At 35.4% G+C, this 22,237-nt stretch overlaps 1 protein-coding gene across 1 annotated transcript in view; it reads right to left on the minus strand.

The window, feature by feature from the left end:
• Window positions 1-22,237, minus strand: part of astn1 (astrotactin 1) — a gene marked incomplete at both ends in the record, with an annotated part of 275,148 nt that overhangs the window by 148,987 nt on the left and 103,924 nt on the right. Inside the window, 4 exons of the mRNA XM_079434773.1 lie at window positions 3,276-3,426; window positions 10,782-10,919; window positions 15,572-15,646; window positions 17,952-18,036. Of these exons, the coding sequence (XP_079290899.1) occupies window positions 3,276-3,426; window positions 10,782-10,919; window positions 15,572-15,646; window positions 17,952-18,036 (449 nt within the window). The remainder of the gene's footprint in view (window positions 1-3,275; window positions 3,427-10,781; window positions 10,920-15,571; window positions 15,647-17,951; window positions 18,037-22,237) is intronic.

Below are 22,237 nucleotides of genomic sequence, written 5' to 3' on the forward strand. Positions count from 1 at the left end.
CTCTCACGAGTATAACAAGACACAGAAACTCATTAAATTACTGTGTAATGTTTAATATGATCTACAAATATGATGCAAGAGTCTTTTTATGCTTGAATCAAAAAATAAATAAGACATTTACAAATACATTCACATTAGTAAGAGCCCTATTTATTAGGACAAAATAAAACATTACATCAGATTGAAAATAACAGATAACTTCATTAACTTTACAATTATTATAGTATGCTAGTCAGCAGTGCACCACACTGTAACCCTTTTGATCTGCCAACCCTGATTTTACTCCTATGATTTTTCCACATTGAATACAAAAAAAAAAAAAAACATGGTGACCACTGACTGTCAAGTTCAGTTGCAGTTTTGATTGGTTTATTAAAAATATGTACATATATTCAGTCAGGATATTAACTAAATACAAACTATAATAACAAGACTTACACTAATTTAAAGTAGGGATGCACCGATACTTTTTCCAGTACTCGCCCGATACAGATACTTTTATTTTTGGTACTTGCCGATACCGAGTACAGATACCGATAATATCATTGTATTTGTAATTTTTTAAATATTGGGTACAGAAACCAAAATAGTATGTATAATGTTAGTTGGTTAACTTCATTTATCAAATAGATACAGTCAAACCAAAATTTATTCAGACACCTTCAACATTTATCACATTATCACAGTTATTCGCTATAGTTTAGAAAATGGTAATAAAATATGACAAGAACTCAGAGTTAAACTGTGTCAGAAAAATTCAGCTTGATAATGTCACATAACTTTGATAGAAAGGTATATACTGGATTAGAATCAACCAAAAATTATTCAGACAGCTGTTAGTATGACAATATTTCCACAACTATCAATACTTTGTTGGGCAACCTTTAGCCTTAATGATAGCCTGTAGTCTCCTGGGCATGCTGTCAACCGGGTTCATGCCAACCTGAACTTCAATTTTTTTCCCAGACTCGGTCTAAATAATTTTTGGTCCCAAATTTGTATTAATTTTTCTGGTAGTCCACTGTATGAAGAATTGTTGGTTATAATATGTCACAGTTTACTTTATTTTGCTATCCTCACTTACTTAAATGAACTATAGTGTCCTGCACCAACTAGTAAAAAAATATAAAAAATTATATCTGGTGTCTGAATGATATTTGGTTTGACTGTATATCATTCGGTTATTTTGACACTTAATTATGCCCATTGAAATGTATTTTACAAGTTTTTGTTACTTTCACTGTTCATTTTTTTTGCTCTATGGTACATCATCTTTAATTTAATAGCATTAGAGCTGCTCCATTGCAGCGGCTCAGTACTGTATTTAAGCGTTTTGCTGTAATAATGCAAATAACCACTCGTTATAAACCTCCTACTGTGATATTTTCTGAAATAAAAGCCGATTTTTTTTCATCTGAAACTCTATGCGATTTATATTCCAAAGCAACTCATATAATCCAGAATCACTCATGAAACAAGCAAAACACACGCAACGTGTACTGGTGCAGAATGAGAGGGACAAGTAGCCTACAGAACAGCCTAGCACATTTCACAAAGGCTGTCAGTTTCACTTTCGCCAGAAAGTTGTGCATGCTTAAGGTTGAAAATAAATGATGGTTTATAGTGAATTCCCCTATAAATTGTCTTATATTTACGATTTAGTTTTAAGCCAAATGATGCTTGTGCTAAGTGAGTGAACATCAATAAAGATCACGCAACAGAAGTTGTCTCTCTCCCTCAACTTGTGCATTGTTTTACTTACTTGTTTTTGACATATGCGACCGAACTACAAACTATCCAGTGATGTCTGTCAGAAAGGGATATTCACTCGAGGAGCTTGCGCATCTGTGCAGCCGCGCGCTCAATCCACTCAGCGTGATTTGTTTAGCCCATCAGCTTGCGCACATCAGCTATACAGGCGTTAACACTGAATGTTTAACATTAAATTCATTGAATACATATACTTCGTAGACATCCTTAATCTCTAATAACTCCATTCTGGTGTCTGTTGTTCTGTTGTCGGTGTTTCTTTGTCTGAATATGGCAATTCACATGCTGTGTGGTATTGTTTGGTATCACGGCATTTTAACGAGTATGAGTATGAGTAGGCTACAGGAGCTCAGTATCGGGCCCGATACCGGTATCGGTGCATCCCTAATTTAAAACAAACAAAACAAAACAAAGCAAAAAATACAAAAAAACAACAACAAACAAAACAAAACTTACCTAAACAACAAAATGAAACGAAACAAGAAAGGAAACAAAAACTAAACCAAACAGAATGATGCATGGCACCCATTGTCACTCAGTATTCAGAAAATGCAATCAAAGCAAATATCTCTCAATTGAAACATCACAATGGACAGGGACAGTTATCTAATAAGGCTCGTGTTAGACATGTACCTGCACAAACCCTGATTCGCATGTTCATAAACATGAGCAGGAGATCATGAATGAAGTGAGTGTCAGAAAGATGGATGAGACACAGCACTTTTCATAAACCCTGGCTGAAACAATCCTCCCATCAGCAGGGCCAGCCAAACACACTAATCAAGGTGCATGCCAGAGTGAGAAATCAAACACTTTAAGCGTACCTCAGCCAGATGGTGAGTGAAATCAGAGCCCCTGGCTCATTTCATGGCTGCTTAACAGCCACAAGTGACAACGAGAGAGTGAGTGTGATGTAAAAGAAAAAGAAATGGAAGAAACAAATACGATTTTTTCATGGTAAGTGACATAAACTCCTTCGGCAGACAAGGGAGCCCTAACTTATAAAAGTAAATGCTTTTTTTTTAGAAATTGAGAACAAGAGGGTGTTCTTTCTTCAAATTTCTAGAAACATTGTAAAGTGCATGGTGATACAGGCGTCAAAATGGCTTTTTGTTTCTCTGTTTTGTGTCTATGACAGTATGTAAACAAGTAAACAGAGAAGTCTGCATCAAGCGAGAGATAACAACAAAGCTGATAGAGACAAGAAAAGAGAGGGATTCCAAAGCTTGACCGAAAAACTGGAACTGTCAGATTAATATTACAAATGTGTAATTAAATCATTATAAAATAAATGAACAATGCTGAAATATAATAGTAATAATAACAATAAAAAACAACTTGTAATATGAATATAAAATTAACAATATATGGACTTCTAAAGTCATTTTTAAATTAATAATAATACAATTTTGAATTTATAAATTAATTATCTTCATTTGGGGGCTTTTCTCAATTTTTACTACTATATGCAGTCCTTAAAAATAAGACAGTCAACAACAACTCACCACACAGCCAGTAGAATCCAATTTACGATCAGAGATGCAACGAAAATTTCGGCTGCAGCCTCCATTGTCTTTTGAGCAGTCACGCACCGGGCCAAAAGAGTCGAGCAGCACTTCCAGACTGTCGAAGGACGAAGAAATCATCAGCTCCTCCCTGATGAACAATGATGCATAGAAAACTCAGTTAGAAATGGCAGATCAATCCAGCAAACAACCTCTAGCATCTTTAGCCGTCATTAGGAAAATATGTAATTATAATCTGCTTGTTTATTATATTATATTCACTTTATCCAATACATAAAAATGTCAACTGGATATCAAAGAGGCACATATCGTGAAGCTGAAACTGACTATTGTGTCTTCTCTACGCTACAACCATAAATCTAGCTAAAGGGAAAAGCTTTCCAAAGCAGCAAAAGTAAACAATAGCACTGATGGCTAAACCTTGAACAGATGAACTCCATTGCTCTAACCTTGGTTTTAGCTGTGTGGCTGGAAAATTGTATTGGGTTATATTTATTTACTTATTGTCCCTTTCTAGAGCACTTGAAACATCCAAATATTTATCATTACTATGAAATATGAATGGGCAGTGGTCATGATGAAGGAGCAAACCAGTGACCTTTTATTGTCTAATATATTTTAAGAGTGTGAAATCACCAGGATGCTGGAGAAGTGGAGTGCTGTGATAAATGGATTCATAGTTCTGCTACTAGGATTTCGGCTTCAAGACAGAAATACTGCCTTTACGTTCCAAGTTTTGTTTTTCCTATTTTTCTGTTATGAAGTGGCCGATGATTCCTGTCTCAAAGCCAAGTGGAGACACGGTCTGTCAGTGTTTAAAAATTATGCAAATGACAATCAAATACATGCATGCATAAATATAAAAAGAGAGAGAGAGAGACAGAGAAAAAAAGGAATTAGTGGCTACACTTTTAGATCATGCATTCAGGCATGTCCTGAAATCTTAAACGAATAAAACAAAACAAAAACTATTTTCATCATTTCATCTTTTTTTTTACATTTACTTGCAAAGTTAATAAAATATCATATTTTAGTTTTTCATGACCATTTTCCACTTCTCTCCACCATTAGGATTTAACTGTCTATCGTTGCTGCTGTTATTTTTCTTAATCCTTCAGATTCACAAACCAGCATATTAAGGTCAGAATGGAATGTCTGGGGACATTGTTAAAAATAAAGAAGAGAATAAAAGTATCCATCCTGCTAAAAAGATCAAGGATGCCTCATATAGCTTATTTAAAAAGAAATTAATTAATTAATACACAAGCATCAAACATTTCAGCATCACCATGAACTCACTGGAGATTCTCAGTAAATGTCCACTTTACTTAATAAAAAACACTGCAGTTCTCACCTAGGTTCCCTCTCTCACCAATCGTAGCAAAATACTAGTAGAACAAGAGAAGGAAGACCTTTTAAAGCCATGATGTTATGGTCGTTAGGGGGAGATGTTATCGTAATAAGGCAGAATATATAATGACTCCCGTTCCACGGTAATGAGGGCACTTTGAACAAATTGAGACAAATCTACCTCTGTGAACAAAGGATCTCAATTGGCAGGGCTTAGAACAGAAAGTCTGTGGAAGCTCTAATTAGTAGCTTAACTCCAAATACAAAGCAAGCATTTTCAGACTAGACACTGAAAAAGTGCAGCCTGTTCTTTTCAACAGCAGCAAGAAGCAATTAAAAAGAATCTTCACTTAAGACTGTAATAAAGAAGGCCATCCAAGTAATAGAAGATTCACTCTGTGACAAATGTGATACATAATACTTTTTAATCAAAAGCTAAGACACGAATCAGTCATTATCTCTGATATAGTTCTAAAGCCATCATTGTAGCAACAGATATTGCACTCAGCTTTGCATAATAATAATAATAATAATAATATATATTTTTATTTTGTATAACAGCTCAATAAATTAGAAGTTAATATTGAGTAACTTACATTTTAGACACAATATTACTTTTTCCAACAAAATGAGTTCCAATGTCACAGTGGAGCTGCTTTGCTTGAATAAATCAACTCTTTTGAATGAATTAGTTGGGTAAATAATTCAATGATTCGGTGTCATTAATGAATCATTTCATAGAATGAATCAATGACTCACTCATTAAGTCACTTGTTTTTTCCTGAATGAATCATTATGTTCGACTGAATCAGCTGATGGTATGATATTCTGTCAGTTGATGTGCTTTACATCAACTGTACATTAGTGTGTCAGTTGTGTCATTGTACTTTACATTTTAATTTTGGAAACACAATGAAACTGATTCATAACTTCTGAACTTTAGCTTCAGTTGAATTCAATATTGTATTTTGTTTTAGACATCAATTTCAAACAATATTTGGCAGCCCCCCCTGTGGTCTTGCTGCAGACCAACTATGGTCACAGAACCCTGGTGAACAATCCTGCTGAAACATAAATGCAATGACATTCCAAACATCTCCTTTATAGACACCAGTACATAGTCTACTCTACACTGTATTCTCTCTAAACTGATTGTTCTGTGCAGTTCCAAGATTACTTTTCCTTGGATCAGATTATGCTGCTGGGAGTAGAAGCGGTGTACTAGTTCACTTGCACAACGGTAGTGAAATGTGTTTGCTGTGCTTGAAATGAACAAATATTTACTATGTGATGTATGAAGTCAACAGCTATGGTTATTTTCCAAACAAGCAGGCCCTGGCTAGCGTGGTGAACTGCAGTCCACAGATATTCAAAATATCATAAAAATGTGTTATTATACTAACATTTAATTCTCTAAGGAATAATTACAGCTTTAACAGTGGTCAAAGATGATCAGTGCAAGTAATGATGCTTAAATATAGAATTTCCCTCTACTTTCACAAGTAGGCTATTCCAAGTCAATAAATTCTAGACTAAATTCCAACCAATGAGCCAGCCAAATTATTTAATGTCTCATATTAGCGTTGCCGCTGAGGTTATAAATGCCTTCTTTTTCTTCTTTAGGGTTAATGGTACCCCTTTGGGTTTTCGTATATGACTCACATATGACTCAATTAAATAGACCTTAAATGGGATAGTTCACCTACAAATTTAAATTCTTTCATCATTTACTTTCATCAGTTCATCTTATGTTACCCCAGATAGGGGTAGGGATACTTCTTATATACAGGTCCTTTTCAAAAAATTTGCATATTGTGATAAAGTTCATTATTTTCTGTAATGTACTGATAAACATTAGACTTTCATATATTTTAGATTCATTACAACACAACTGAAGTAGTTCAAGCCTTGTATTGTTTTAATATTGATGATTTTGGCATACAGCTCATGAAAACCCAAAATTCCTATCTCAAAAAATTAGCATATTTCATCCGACCAATAAAGGAAAAGTGTTTTTAATACAAAAAAAAGTCAACCTTCAAATAATTATGTTCAGTTATGCACTCAATACTTGGTCGGGAATCCTTTTGCAGAAATGACTGCTTCAATGCGGCGTGGCATGGAGGCAATCAGCCTGTGGCACTGCTGAGGTGTTATGGAGGCCCAGGATGCTTCGATAGCGGCCTTAAGCTCATCCAGAGTGTTGGGTCTTGCGTCTCTCAACTTTCTCTTCACAATATCCCACAGATTCTATGGGGTTCAGGTCAGGAGAGTTGGCAGGCCAATTGAGCACAGTAATACCATGGTCAGTAAACCATTTACCAGTGGTTTTGGCACTGTGAGCAGGTGCCAGGTCGTGCTGAAAAATGAAATCTTCATCTCCATAAAGCTCCAAAATCTCCTGATAGCTAGCTGCATTGACCCTGCCCTTGATAAAACACAGTGGACCAACACCAGCATCACTGACTGTGGGTACTTGACCCTGGACTTCAGGCATTTTGGCATTTCCCTCTCCCCAGTCTTCCTCCAGACTCTGGCACCTTGATTTCCGAATGACATGCAAAATTTGCTTTCATCCGAAAAAAGTACTTTGGACCACTGAGCAACAGTCCAGTGCTGCTTCTCTGTTCAAAAGTGGCTTGACCTGGGGAATGCGGCACCTGTAGCCCATTTCCTGCACACGCCTGTACACGGTGGCTCTGGATGTTTCTACTCCAGACTCAGTCCACTGCTTCCGCAGGTCCCCCAAGGTCTGGAATCGGTCCTTCTCCACAATCTTCCTCAGGGTCCGGTCACCTCTTCTCGTTGTGCTGCGTTTTCTGCCACACTTTTTCCTTCCCACAGACTTCCCACTGAGGTGCCTTGATACAGCACTCTGGGAACAGACTATTCGTTCAGAAATTTCTTTCTGTGTCTTACCCTCTTGCTTGAGGGTGTCAATGATGGCCTTCTGGACAGCAGTCAGGTCGGCAGTCTTACCCATGATTGCGGTTTTGAGTAATGAACCAGGCTGGGAGTTTTTAAAAGCCTCAGGAATCTTTTGCAGGTGTTTAGAGTTAATTAGTTGATTCAGATGATTAGGTTAATAGCTCGTTTAGAGAACCTTTTCATGATATGCTAATTTTTTGAGATAGGAATTTTGGGTTTTCATGAGCTGTATGCCAAAATCATCAATATTAAAACAATAAAAGGCTTGAACTACTTCAGTTGTGTTGTAATGAATCTAAAATATATGAAAGTCTAATGTTTATCAGTACATTACAGAAAATAATGAACTTTATCACAATATGCTAATTTTTTGAAAAGGACCTGTATATATATCCTGCAGAAGAAAGTAAATGATGGCATTTTCATATTTGGGTGAACTCTCTCCTTAAAGACCAGGCAGTACATTATCTCTCTGACGAATGTTTATTAACATGGTAAGAGTTATTTTGAAATATTCCAGTGTACTGACAAACACTTGGAATTGAGGCAATATTCGGCAAGCCCAGGGCACAGGGGACCAAATGGCCTGCCAAATTTTGTATGGTGGACCCTGCGAAGCTAGCCAATCTGCGGGAGATCAGTAGGACACACTTAGAGGACCTTTCAAAGGGATAAAAATGAAGACAGAGCAAAGAAAATTTAACTTTCCGCGACATATATATTGGTTTTTATGTATAAATAACACCTCCATGAACATGTCTTTAAAAAACAAATATGAGGAAAGACAATAACAGCCAAATTAAAAACCATAAAAAAACAAATTAATTGCTTTTGTACAGTATGCAAGTGTGTGTGTTATATGGACAGTAAGTTAATTAGAGACAGAAATTACTAACTAGATTCAACTTTAACAGCAAGGTCTCTTCTAATTAACATCAGTGATTTTTATTTATTTATTTTTTCCTGAGGATAACAGCAGCATGTTTTATAGGTTATATCCAACTTTTTTATTTCTTATGAACAAAACCATATCTATAATTGAATTTCCAAAGGTAACTTTTCCATTTTACTGCCTTTAAGGCCCTGAGCACTGAAATATTTAAAAGTTCCTTTAAGCACCAGCTACCATGATAACTCATTGAGAGACCAATCACAAGATTAATCAAGTTTTGGTTAAAAACAAATTAATCAAATCAGCATGTGCCCTTTGGCAATGCATTCAAAGCCCCAGCAAGGTCTGGATAATGTCAAGCCACATCAATTTTGAGGCTTTACAAAAATAAATAAATAAACACAAAAAAAACAAGTCACCTCGTTTGGTCGGAAATTTGAACGAGTTGCAGTTTAATAAAGGGGCTCAGTGGAATCCTTTACTAGTAAATCATCCTCATATTTGACAACTCGCAAGAAGTGCCATTCAAACAATGTGTTGAGAGTTGCTGAAATCGCGTTTGGTCTCATACTGTATCGCGTATCTTGTCAGTGTGTGCACTTGCTTGGCCATTTTTAGTGATCAATAGGAAAGTGGGTTCAGCTGAATTCTAGTAGTGATTTGTTAGATAGGTATAAAAAAGGTTATTATACCACGGCAGCGGTCGCGGCAGCCTCGTGTGAAGCCCTCTTAGTGTGAAGACCAAAGAGTGTAAATACCATCAACTCTACCGTGCGACTCCACCGAGCTAGGACACCGGCAAAGGATATAAGTATCGCTTTTTATTTTGAATGTATTTTTTTCCTTTTTATGTTTACTATTGAAATGTTGTTGTATGCATTTGTCAATTTTATTTAATTTCTGTATTTTCTTAAATGGGTGTGTATAGAGTATTTACAGAGTGTTAACTTTTAGTTTTAGTTACTTTTCTTATTTGTAAGTCGCTTTGGATAAAAGCGTCTGCTAAATGACTAAAAGTAAAGTAAGTAAAAGTAACAATAATGTCAAGTATAGTTGCTAAATTAAATCAATAGACCCAATTATATTCAATACTGAAAATAAGAAACTCAACAGGATTTCTGAAGAACTAAAAGGTACAGGATGACATAACTGACACAACTAGATCTTGACACTCGTGTTATAGAGCTTTATTTAACTCACAAAGCCTTTAACTGTATCTACTTTAGTTAAAGACATTGAAACCACAGAGGCTACTTTAAAGTCTGGAACCACAGGCACTGAACAGGCATGTTGCTATAATTTACTGTAATTATCCAGTCAACTTAAAGACACCCAAGACACCCTAGATCAGTAATCTTTAATTTGTCATGCTCAGTTGCCTAGTGGTTTTCTAGAGTGTTTAGTTTTTTAGGTTTTTTTTTTTTTTTAAAGTTTAGTTACTTTAACTATAGTGAAACCAGAGTGCTTTCTAGCAAGTCCATGTAACGTCTGACAGAAACCACATTTATGAATCATTATCTTTGTCAAATATGGCATGAAGGAATACTATAATGGAAAATGCATACGGTTCAACTTTAATTTAAGCAATGAATATAGTCAACAGCATCCAAAGAGGAAGAAGTGGCCCTTTGCTAAACTCTGCCCACCTTAGTTACTGTTACTTTCTCAAATATGCTTTAAAGCACATCTTTTTCATGAAAAGTGCAGTTTTAACAGTGGTAAAAAGACACTAAGAAAAATACATTTAAAGACATTGTCAAGTTGCACAGTTATGTGATCTGAGGTTCATACAACATATTTACTGTGGTACAGAATTAACTCTTTACTATCAACCTAATTTTGGCCCAAATCAATAAGTATTTGGCTTCACTTCACTTCACTTCACTTTACAGCTTGGATTACATGCAGGTGCTGTTACTGATGTTGTGCAACATGCACTTCTTACGATTTATTTAAACATTTGGTAAAAATATACATTTCTGTAAAATTCCATTTAAAACTTTCCAAATACCCTGGACCTTCAAAGACTAATAAAATGAATGTATGATAAAATGGTGGATGGCAACAGTTGCCATATTTGGTAACATTTTTTAAGACAGGGTTTAGTGAAAGATCAATTATCATAAATTAATCTGGAGGCTGGAAGGCTGCTTGAGGATCGGTCCAAACTGTTTTAAAATAAGCCCTAATGTTTATTTTATTTAGACTTTGACATTCTTAGGCAAACTATCAACTAATGCATTTCAGCATGTCATCATGTTCAGCTATTCTTCTTTGAAGCAAGCTAAGATTGAAAATGTCATCTCCTACAGTACCTGACATCCACTGCGTCCTCCATGACAGTCATATCTGTCTTGCACTTGGCAGAAGGGTTGATGGCCAGCTCAGCTGGAGGAATGACAAAGCTTTTGCTAAGTGGCAGCCACATGCCTTCTCCCAGAGTGTATGTGAATCTGAAACACAGAAAGGCAAAGTGAATATTTCAGAAACCTCTCGCCATGTTACCAAAAAAACATATTTTACATCATTCAGCCTGTTACAGGCTGCAGCATTGTGAGACAAGCTACATGGTGAGACAAGAAAATTGTCATTTGGATGACGGTAGTTTTACAATTCAAAAAAGAATGTAAAAGTTTTTCTCTCGAGGATCCATGAGGGTTAAATTGAAATTCTGGGTAGGAATCTAAAAATAGTGGTGACCAGGGTAACAACGAATGACACATTTAAAAAAGACACGTTATTGTTCATTTTCACTGAATGTTTTTTTAACATGAAACAAAAATATATATCCATGCATTCTCATGACAGACTGCCGCATGAATGTAAAGACTTCTATTCATTTGGTTTATTGTATCCACACAGAGGAGCAAGTGTTTAACAAATAATGTGTTTTCTTACAAATCCATCTGAAGGTTCAAACAGATTGTTGACAGGAAAAAAATAGCTCTTCTTCTCCCCTGCAAAATCAAATATAACCACATTTTTCAGTTTGACCCTCACTCTGGAACAGTAGCATATTTTAAAACTTGAGTCATTAACGGAATGCTTATCTGACCTTGAAAACTCCCCCCACCCCCCTGGTTTTAGTGCTGAGAGACGTCCAGGTAGATAAGATCAACTTGTGGGTGGATATCCATAGAGGACTACAAAAACAAAGCAACTGAGCATTGTAAAATAATGCCCAGAACAGAAGGTCCAAAGAGTTTGTGGGAGTAATTTAAAACCAGCACATCTACAAGCTAGCTCTGTTTTACTGCAATTCAATTCGCTTTGAAATCCTGAGGTTTCGACTTGGTGTCATAACACTCAATCAATGAATACAGTTTTGTCCAGCTCTGACTTGCATACAATGGAAAAAGTCTTTAAGACACAAGTATGAACATACTTTTTTTTTTTTTTGCACTTTAATGACTCACTGATTCGATCACTCGCTGATTCATTCCTTCATTAATTTGATTTCCCCCAGTAAACTCAACTATAATTTTATTCCACCCATGCATCTCAAGAAGGCTGCATGTATATGAGCTAAACAATCACCCCAGTAATTCTATTTGCATAAGATGCATTATGCAAACAAAAATACTGTCTGATTACATTATTGGAAGCACTTTTAGCTTTCCAGGATTATGCATGCAAAGATGTGATTTAAACATACACAGTAAAAATAAAATGACAATTTATCATTAGTCACACAATAGAATAGTGAATCATGATGAATCTACATAAAAACCACTTGACTGACAAAATTCATTGTCCAAAATGATGTTGTCCAAACTAGGCTAACTGAACCAAACTGCTTTATAATTAATTATGTTGCTGATTTGTTAAGGGTTTATGAACTCCCAGTGCCCATTGTGGCATGAATAAATTATGCAGTTACTGTTATAGGAGAATTGTTTTACTGTTTTCTCACTTTTTATGCTGCTGTTGCTGTTTATGTACATTATCATTCAAAAGTTAAGGATCAATATGATTTTTAATTTAGTTTCTGAAAAAAATGTATTTCTGCTCACCAAGGCTGCATTTATTTAAAATAATAATAAAGTAAAACATACTCAAAAATCTGTAAAAAAAAAAAAAAAAAAGTAATAAGGTGAAATATTAATATAATTACTGTCTTTTATTTTAATATATTTTAAAATGTAAAATACTCCTGTGAAGGCAAAGCTGAATTTTTAGCAGTCTTCAATATCACAAGATCCTTCAGAAATCATTATAATATGATTATTTGGTGTGGAAGAAACATTTCTTTTTATTATCAATGTCCAAAAAATATTTTGGTGGAAAACATGATAAAACAATTTTTTAGGTTTATTTGATGAATAGAAAGATTATAAATTGAAGTCTTTAGAGTCACTTTTTATTTTAATTAAAATTTTATTTTATGCTACCTTACTGAATAAAAATAATAATTTCTGTCAAAAAAAAAAAGAATCACATACTATGCCGAAAAAAAACAAACCCTGAATTAACTTCTAAAAAACAGAAAATCAGCTATAACCCTCAAATTACCCTCCACTTGTTTACTAAATGGAACTCTCCAACTGCTGCTGTTTAATACACTGCAATAGATTTTATTTAATTTTTACCACAGTTAAGTTATTAAACTTGCATCTTTTCCTATATGTTTGAATAAATAAGCCACTACAAACCACCTAATTTATTTATTTTCCTAAAGTGGTTTCAAATGGAGGTTCTTCAGTTGTAGTTGTGCTCTCACAGTTTATACATGGCTAATAAAAATAGATGCTGGACAAGGCAAAACATAATCAATCAATTTATTAACTGGCTTTTTTGATTCACATTTAAAACCTCACAGAGAGCAATGCACCAACATTAATATTCTTCATTAACTACATAAATAACTATCAATTTCACATTTAAATATTAAAATATTTAAAGAGATTATACTATGCTCATCTTTAAATTAGTGACTTTTCAATAACATCTAAAATAGCAACATATATTATGCATATCAAAATAAATTTGCTATTTTTCAGGAAAGATGGCACATTTTCATATGCAAAGGAACTGCTTTGCATTTTCACGTGAGAGACCATTCATATTAACACATCACAAGATGTGTTAAATACCTCATGTAATAGTGGATAGGACAACATTCTTTATTAATGCACCGATAACAAGAGGACTGTCACTTGTGGAAAAAAAAAAATGCACAGGCAAATGTGCGTTTAATGCATACATTTTAAACTACTAGAAAATGCAACTGCATCAGAATTCTGACAATAATATGCTGCAATACACAGCAAGCCTGTTTTTCAAGTTGCGCTCATCAGTCTGGATTTCTCCACATGAATCTCATCACACCTGGGTGCTGTGTGTGCCTCATCAACTGTAACCACAAGCTCATTTATGTCAATATATCATCCATCATCAGCTACCGTTTACATTAAATCCAATTAAACCTGGATCAATTCATGTCCACACAGCGTTTTTTCCTTGTCAGATATGCTGTTAATGGTAAACTGATCTGTTCAAGTAACACGTTCTTGTCAAATCTTGGAGGCAGAAATTTCAGTGCAATCCATACTCATTTATGATTCATAATGCCAAGACAGCTCAAAATGAAATTTTCTGAAGAATATTTCAGATTTGCTGAAAACTTACCTAAGGGTTTTGCAATATGCAGATTCAAGAAAAAGGAGACGTAACGTGAAGCTTGACACATCTGAATATTGTCGCCTGCTAGTGTGAAATGGCTTCAGTTGAGTTTTGCAGGAAAATTACTTGTAAATGGATTACCGAACAAAACACTGAGGCAGGGATAAAACTCCCTCGGCGCAGGTGGAAGTTAAAAGGGAAAAACACATCTATCAACAAAGTGAGGGTACCTTTTAAAATATCTCAGCACACTGAGTCAATAACAAACAAAGACGGAACCTCAGAACAAGAGGGAAAAGAAATAACCATAAAAAGCAATTCTGTTACAAGCAGCAGAATTCAGCATATTGATGTGGGTACCAAAGTTTGCACCAGATGTTTACAGACACAGTAGCTATCTTTGAATGGTAGATTAGAGTGTTTAAAAAACTTCAGTTTAAAAAAAAACAGATGGTTAGTTGCACCATAACAACATCTTTCCGTCTCTCATTCTTGTACTTTATAGTTCCACTTTAAAAGTTTAACAAATATCAGTCACATAATTTCTGAGTCTGATATCGAAAGCTAGATATATAAATGAATAAGTGAAGCATTCAAAATTGATTATGGCCTTTCCTATTCATTCATGGCTCAAATCAATGATGTATGAGGAAAGGCTGTGTGAAATTGAAAATAAATCTTTCATTCAAGTCATCTCAAACATTCACGTCTGTGCAGGTTTGTTTGGAAATAAAACATTTAATTGTCCCAATGAAATGTATTTTTTTTGGTGGCCCAAAGCCAAGGGATATGAGATTTTACACCATTTGGGGGTATAACTCAGATTCCAATTACAAGATGCCCTCCTGTGTTGTTTTCAAATGAGAAAGAACATTGATTCATAAGATTTGTAAATAAATAGCTTGTGATTTGTGCAAACGAATTAGGGTTGAACAATCAAAGGACTTCGGAATGTCATGGATGAGAGCTATGAATAATTCAGAACATGAAGATTATGCATGGCAACTGAAGGTAACCATATGTTGCTACAATTGGATTAGCATTGCTAAATATTCCAAAACATATAGTACACCTCACAGATTGAAACATCTCCAGTGCATAAAGCAATGCACTGATTAGTCTCGAGTCTCCGGTTATAGCCAGAGATAAGCATCGTCTAAATCCCCACCTTCGTACATGGATACATTTTTTATTTGTAAGGTACCGCATTCAGTGGCCCTGTATTAAAAGTAATTACAACATTTTTCTATTTTCAAGTTTTTATTTAAACTGTGAAAGGAGCTCTTTGAAGCTGAATAAAGAAATGTCAGCTTAGCCAAAATGACAAAATAAGTGTACTCTATTACACAACACAAGCTACTCCGTCTCAACAGAAACCTATTACATACTTGTCAGCACCTTTTTTTAAAGCTTATTTTCTGCAGTCATATAGAATGTTCTGATTTCTCAGAACTATATATATATATATATATATCTTTCTTACCTAAAAATACGATCAGATGGCTGCTCTCCCATCACCAAGTCAAAGCCACGTTGGAAAATTGTGTAAGGCCATGGGCTGCAAAACAGAAAGGGCATAAATCAAAAACAAAACAAATAATTCATGCTTAAAAAACTGTATGTCATAACATAGACTCTTCATTCATTGTTAAACAGCTCCAGTCTTCACTAAAGCCATGTGACCTTTAAAATTGCATGACTTTGTGATGAAAACATAACCATCTTTTAAAAGGGAGTTCCTTTTTGAACTCACATCAGACCAAATATGTTTCTAATCTAAATATCACAGAAATTCCTCCAGCAGATGTTGTTTGTAAAAACTGTGACCTGACAGTTGCATCTCCGTCAGTCAGTGCCGTATATACGTGAGCGTGACTTCAAGTGTGTGTTTATCCAAAGCTCTATGTGAACTGATGGAGATTAATGCAGAGAGGCAGCTGTGGGGACAGGGGCTGTCGCTTCAGAATAAGAGAAAAGACAAGGAGCTGATGCTTCTCTGAGTAAGCTGTTACTCACAGCAAAAGAGCAGTCACAGCCTGGTTAGACCACTTCACACCACAGATCACCTACTGCTGTTTAAACATCAACATTTGTCCCGCAGCATTCGTAATTCATAAGAGAACCAAAAGCAGGAGTGTTCTGTGAATCCATTACACAAAAGGTGCAAAATCTAAATATATAAATAAAATAATATAAAATAAAATAAAATTCTTTGTTTTGATATACAAGTAAAAAAAATAAAATAAAAATAATAAGAATAAGAAAACAATACCATACTGACAATTCATTATAGAGGAAGGTGAAAAACAAATAAATAAATATGTTTTGATATATAGAAAGTAAGAGCATTCTGAGAATTCATTACACAGAATAAAATAAAATTAAAAAGTCAGTTCCAACATCTACATTTTTGGTCTGTACTTGTGATGTCTGACAGTTTCATTCACATTTACAAGGTAAAGAATGACAATAATACAATTTTTGGGGGGAGTGAACTGTTCCCTTTATAAATAGATATATTACAAGATGATATAGATACAGTGAATGTGACGTGACCCATACTCGGAATTTGTGCTCTGCAATTTACCCATCCAAAGTGCACACAAACAGCAGTGAACACACACCCAGAGCAGTGGGCAGCCATTTTTGCTGCGGCGCCCAGGGAGCAGTTGTGGGTTCAGTGCCTTGCTCAAGGGCACCTCAGTCGTGGTATTGAGGGTGGAGAGAGCGCTGGACATTCACTCCCCCACCTACAATCCCTGCTGACCCGAGACTCGAACTTGTAACCTTTGGATTACGAGTCCGACTCTCTAACCATTAGGCCACGACTTCCCTATATATAAAACAGTTTAGAAAATATCTTGGCAATTTGAAACTTTAAAAAGCATTTGGCAATGGACTTTCTGTCTCCTCCATTAAGTGTTAGAGTCAATTAAAAACTGTTCACACCTTCACAGCATGGCACAAAGGGAACAGACACATCCAGCGCTATTCCACCCCCCTAAGGCATCTTCCTGATTGTTCCAATTTGATTTCTAATTATCGGATCCATCTCACCAACCGTCATCACTCCCATCTCCCTCCCAATTAAAATGCCAAGGATTTCCTCACCTCCAAGTCTTAATCAAACTGCTCCAGAGCGACAGCCTCAAACCCAGATGAGCATGTGAAACTCTCCTCAGGGAGGGTCTAATTAACTTCAAACATCTTAAATACAAGTCTTTCCGGGATAAGAAACTTGTGTTTTGTGTATAGTGTTTTGACTATATTTAGAGTGCTAAGAAGCAAAACACTCTCTCATTTTGTGCCATTCTCTTGTATGTATTTGTGCTTCATTCATCTATCTGTTGACTTGAGAAGCAGCAGTTTGGTTAGGCACATTTTTACCTCAGAATAAAGATACCATCTGTTCAGATGCAGTTAATCTTATATGCAATCCTCTGCTCAAATATCTAAGGGCAACAACAACAAGTTGCTAAACTAAAAGCAGAATTTCAATATAGTTATTTTCTCTTTGATCATTTTAATAGCAGTACTTGGATATGAGGCACGCAAGTGGCGAAATACATAATTTCTTATGCGTGTAACGCAATTTAAAATGCACAATACGTATATCTCATTGGTATACTGAAATGTAAATCACTGTCACACAAATCTAAAATGACCCAGAGCTTCCCCGCACTAATCCCTTTTCCAATTCCAGAGGAAGAGCATCATGCAAAAAAGCTAATTAATTCAAACAACCCAATTTAATTTCCCTACAGTGCATAACACCTGGCGGCACTGGAGACATTTTTACTACAGATAAGAAGCACGGCCAACTTCAAGGTGGCAGATCCCTGATTGTATGGTATGGTACTCACCCCTGATTTGGGCCCCATTCGTTGCGAATACAGAGATGCTTATGAACGGGGTCCTTCATGTAGCCATCGAAACAGAGACATTCTCCTGCAAACAGACATAAAGTACATTTAAACCATCACTCAGAATGAGAGAAAAACATTATTAGTATAATACAATTGATGAGCAGTGATTATCATTGTCAGGATGTCAGTTAGGATGGTACCAGATTTCTGCCAAAATACTATTGTTACTACTGTTACATCATCATAAATTACTATGGGAGTTCCTTCAAACACTGTAAAAATAATAAACTGTTAAAAAAAGATGTGAATAGCTATGCTGTTTTTAATTCTTTTTTTTCTTTTTTTCAAACTTGCTAGATGGGAGTCTCACTTTTTTCAGCATCTAGCTGATTCCATGCCAATTAAAATAGTGAAGAAAGACTTCAGCTAGGAGATCTAGCTTTTTTTAAATGCAGAGAAATGGCTTTTATGAAGCTTTCAGAATATTTCTCATTTAAATTTTTTGTGACAACTGTGGCTAATATACTCCCTATGATAACTGAGTTTTATTAGATTATCAGTCACTGTAGCAAACAGTTTTTCTTTTCATTTCTTTCTTTCTTTTTGTTCGCAACTGCAATTAATACTGTAATTTTTGGTGAAGGGGTTTTAACGAAGCACATCAATAAAGTAAATAATAAAACTTATTTTCAATTTTGTTTCGTTTCTAGAACATTCACAACCCCAGATACATTTTATTATCAATTTATCCTACTACATCACACGTTGTCCAATACAGAGTGTGTATATGCTAGACCTCTGAAATGAAAAAGCAAAGTCCCTTCTCTCAGTTTGTTTGTTTATTTTTCTTTTGTTCGAGAAAGTTTTTTCTTCCAGTTAAGTTTGATATTTTCAAGATGTGGACATATGGAACATAATTTACCTTACATTGAAAAAAATAAAAAAATAAATAAAATTATATCATGACAACTCTCTTACCATGCTAAGATTTTGGCATGGTAATGGATATGACAATGTCAATGCTGCAAGCAAGTACAGGAACTTTCTACTGCCAGTGCATATGGCGATGCTATGTATTTAAGCAGTATTTAAGACATACTGCTGCTGCACAAATAGCATATAAAATAACCGGTAGCAGATCTATACAGGTGGAGCTGGGGAAGGTGGAGGGTTTCAGAGGAACTCTGAAAGCAGTAGCGGCTCCTTACCGTAAATTTAGGTGGGGCAGATTATTTTGTAAACTTTATATTCTAATCTCTGAACACAAAATTTTGCCAGAGATGTCCTTGTGTTATCCTGTGGGTGGCGTGCTAATGTTGATTGACAGGCTATAAGTAATGTAACATGCATAAAATGCTGTATAATAATTGCCTCAATATAGTATTAATCCACAAGTTGTGGAGCAATTCGGGTGAGGAAAGACGATCATATATGTCTATTCTCAGAATAAAAAAAACAAACACAACAGAACCATATAAAGGCTATTAATGTGAGCACATTTAACGGATTTAACGTATAGCCTACTTTGTTAATTTGATCCACTACTCCACATAGAAAAAAAAAAAAACAGACATGCCAACTAGTTACTGACCTAATGCAGACACATAGCTGAAGCGGATTGATATCGTCTTGGTGGAGCGAAGTTCACGTAAGGTAACGTTAACGTGAAAATAAGCGGGGCGGTCTCAAATCTGCCCCAATGGCTCTCAATTAAAGCGCGCTGCAGTTTCCCTTTTTATTGTGGGGTGCTGTTGAGCTCGGGAGGTCTCAGGCACCGTATGCGCCACTGATTGTATCATGTATACATGCCTTCTAAAGCCATGCACGGGATTTTAATATATATACTGCTTACTTTACGACTTAAAATAGTACAGAAAAATTGAAAAAAATATTTGTTGCAGAATGCTGAACACATTTACAATTTCTTTTTGATTCAGTTTATATAGAGGTCTATGTTTTGGATGAATATGTTGGTGGGGCTCTGCCCCACCTGCCCATATAGACGAGCTGCGCCTTTCTGAAAGCACACTGCAAAATGCTCAAGTGGATGCTAACCAGCCATTTAAATGTAAAGCAGCAAGCTCATTGGCTGCGTATGTAACATGAACCAATCATCTTGTGCCAAGTCGTTTAACGCTATGAATATCATCAGTTAAGTTAAGAACCCATCAGCCTGCACCATCTAGAATTTCATGAAATAACTGGGCATTTATTCATTTAAAAACAAGTAGACAAGTAAGAAGTATATCTTCTCTTCAGATTATTAGTCAACAAATTCTTATTAAATTCAGTAAATTGGATGAAATCCAGAGGTGCACATTTAATTTATCTAAGCTGAGTGGTTGATAAAAACTATATGACTCACAGAGAATTTCGTGTTTTAGGCCCTTTCAAGGTCATATTGATGCAGGAAGTCATATTTTCTGAACCACCAACATTTATTTTTAGAACATTTCCACCAGTTTAACCCATTCAGACTAATGTGTGAAACAGCTGTGAACATGACATACCAATTTGACCCCATGAAGTCGCATGACGTCGCCTGTACTTTGTCATTACCCCCTTCGCATTCACACCATGCACTGATCTGAAGTCTAATCGTCTCCCTGTATGACAGATATTAATTCACCCCCCTCAGGGTCAAGTGAAAATGACCTCATTGTCATGTTTACATTAATATGGTGATTCTCCAGCCGTGCAGTGCTATAAATAGGTGCTGTTGTGTGTGTGTGTTTGTGTTGAAGCATATATGCATCCACAGCAGATTCCCTGTGTCAGCTGTCTTCAGTAGTGCTAAGGCTCAGACAAGTCTAATCATTCTGAGTTCAGCTGATCAGTCTTGTCAGGCCAAACCGCAGGCATGTCGGTCATGATTTGGGTTCATGGGACTGATGAGGCTGCACCCTGAGCAGGACATGTGTGAGCAGACTGATGCAAGCACAGAGGGGGCACATAAGGAAAATGGCGTTGGCAAACGTGGAAACAAATGTGTTATGAGTGAGAAGAGGATATATGAAAAAGGCTAAGGAAAACATCTGTTGACATTTTGTGCAAACCAACAGTCATCAATATGCTTGGACAATGTCAGTGATTATGTTGACTTCTCACATCATACACCCAGAGTTCAGTGAATGCAATATATGTTAACTTAAATTCTGCATTATGTAGACTAAAATTGGATTTACAACACTGATGCTCTGAGAAAAAATGGATTCTTGGGCAACTGTACAATTTGGACAGATATTAATTTGGACAGAGGAAGCGATTAACTTTTTTAAGATGTTAAAATAAATTCTACCAAACTAAAAACATTAATTATGATAAATATACAGTTGTTGTATTAACAGTCTACTTTTGTCTTATCAAATTTTTGCTAAACATTTTAATAGAAAATACATTTAAAAAGTTTGGGGTCAGCAATATTTTTACAGAAAAATTTAGACTTTACAAAATTAATACTTTTATTTAGCAATTATGCTTTAAATTAATCAAAGGTAACTGTAAATTAATTTATACAATTATTTACTTTTTTCTTTTTCAATAAATGCTGTTATCTTGGACTTTCTATTCATTAAAAGTATCAGCTTCCACAAAAAAATTAAGCAGCACAACTTTAACATGAAAATAATAAGAAATTAGCATATTAAACTGATTTCTGACAGATCATGCGACACTGAAGACTGGAGTAATAGCTGCTGAAAATGTAGATTTGCCATCACAGGAACAAATTACATTTAAAATATATTAAAATAGAAAATTATTTTAAAAATATTATTTCACAATATTCTTGTCAGCCCTGTGTTCCCCTGTCCTGTGTTTTCCCTCTCTCATGTTTCTTTATGCCCTTATTTGGTCTTCTTGTTTCAGTCTTCATTATTAGTTCATTAGTCTCCGTCTGTGTTTGATTCATCTCCTAGTTTAGTTCTGATTATTTAAGCCCTGTGTCTTCCCTTGTCCTACGTCCGGGATTGAATGGCATCCTTGTGTGTCTGCATATGTTCCTTGCCTTTTGAGTCATTAAAGACTGTTATATTTGAATCTTATCTCTGCGTCTCATCGTTCAGTGCTCCTGAGTAACGTGACAATTCTATTTCGGTTTTAATATACAATATACAGTATATTAAACTTATAAAATACATAAAATAAACTTCCAATTACTTTTCTAAAAGTATAATTGTCTTTAATACAACGAAAAGTGCAGTGCAGGAAGAAAGTAATTTACCCTTGTCGGTCATAAACACTTAATTTGATATATTACTGATCATTAGCATATTTTGGCAGGC

Source organism: Barbus barbus, assembly GCF_936440315.1.
Source record: "Barbus barbus genome assembly, chromosome: 15".
NCBI lineage: Eukaryota > Metazoa > Chordata > Actinopteri > Cypriniformes > Cyprinidae > Barbus > Barbus barbus.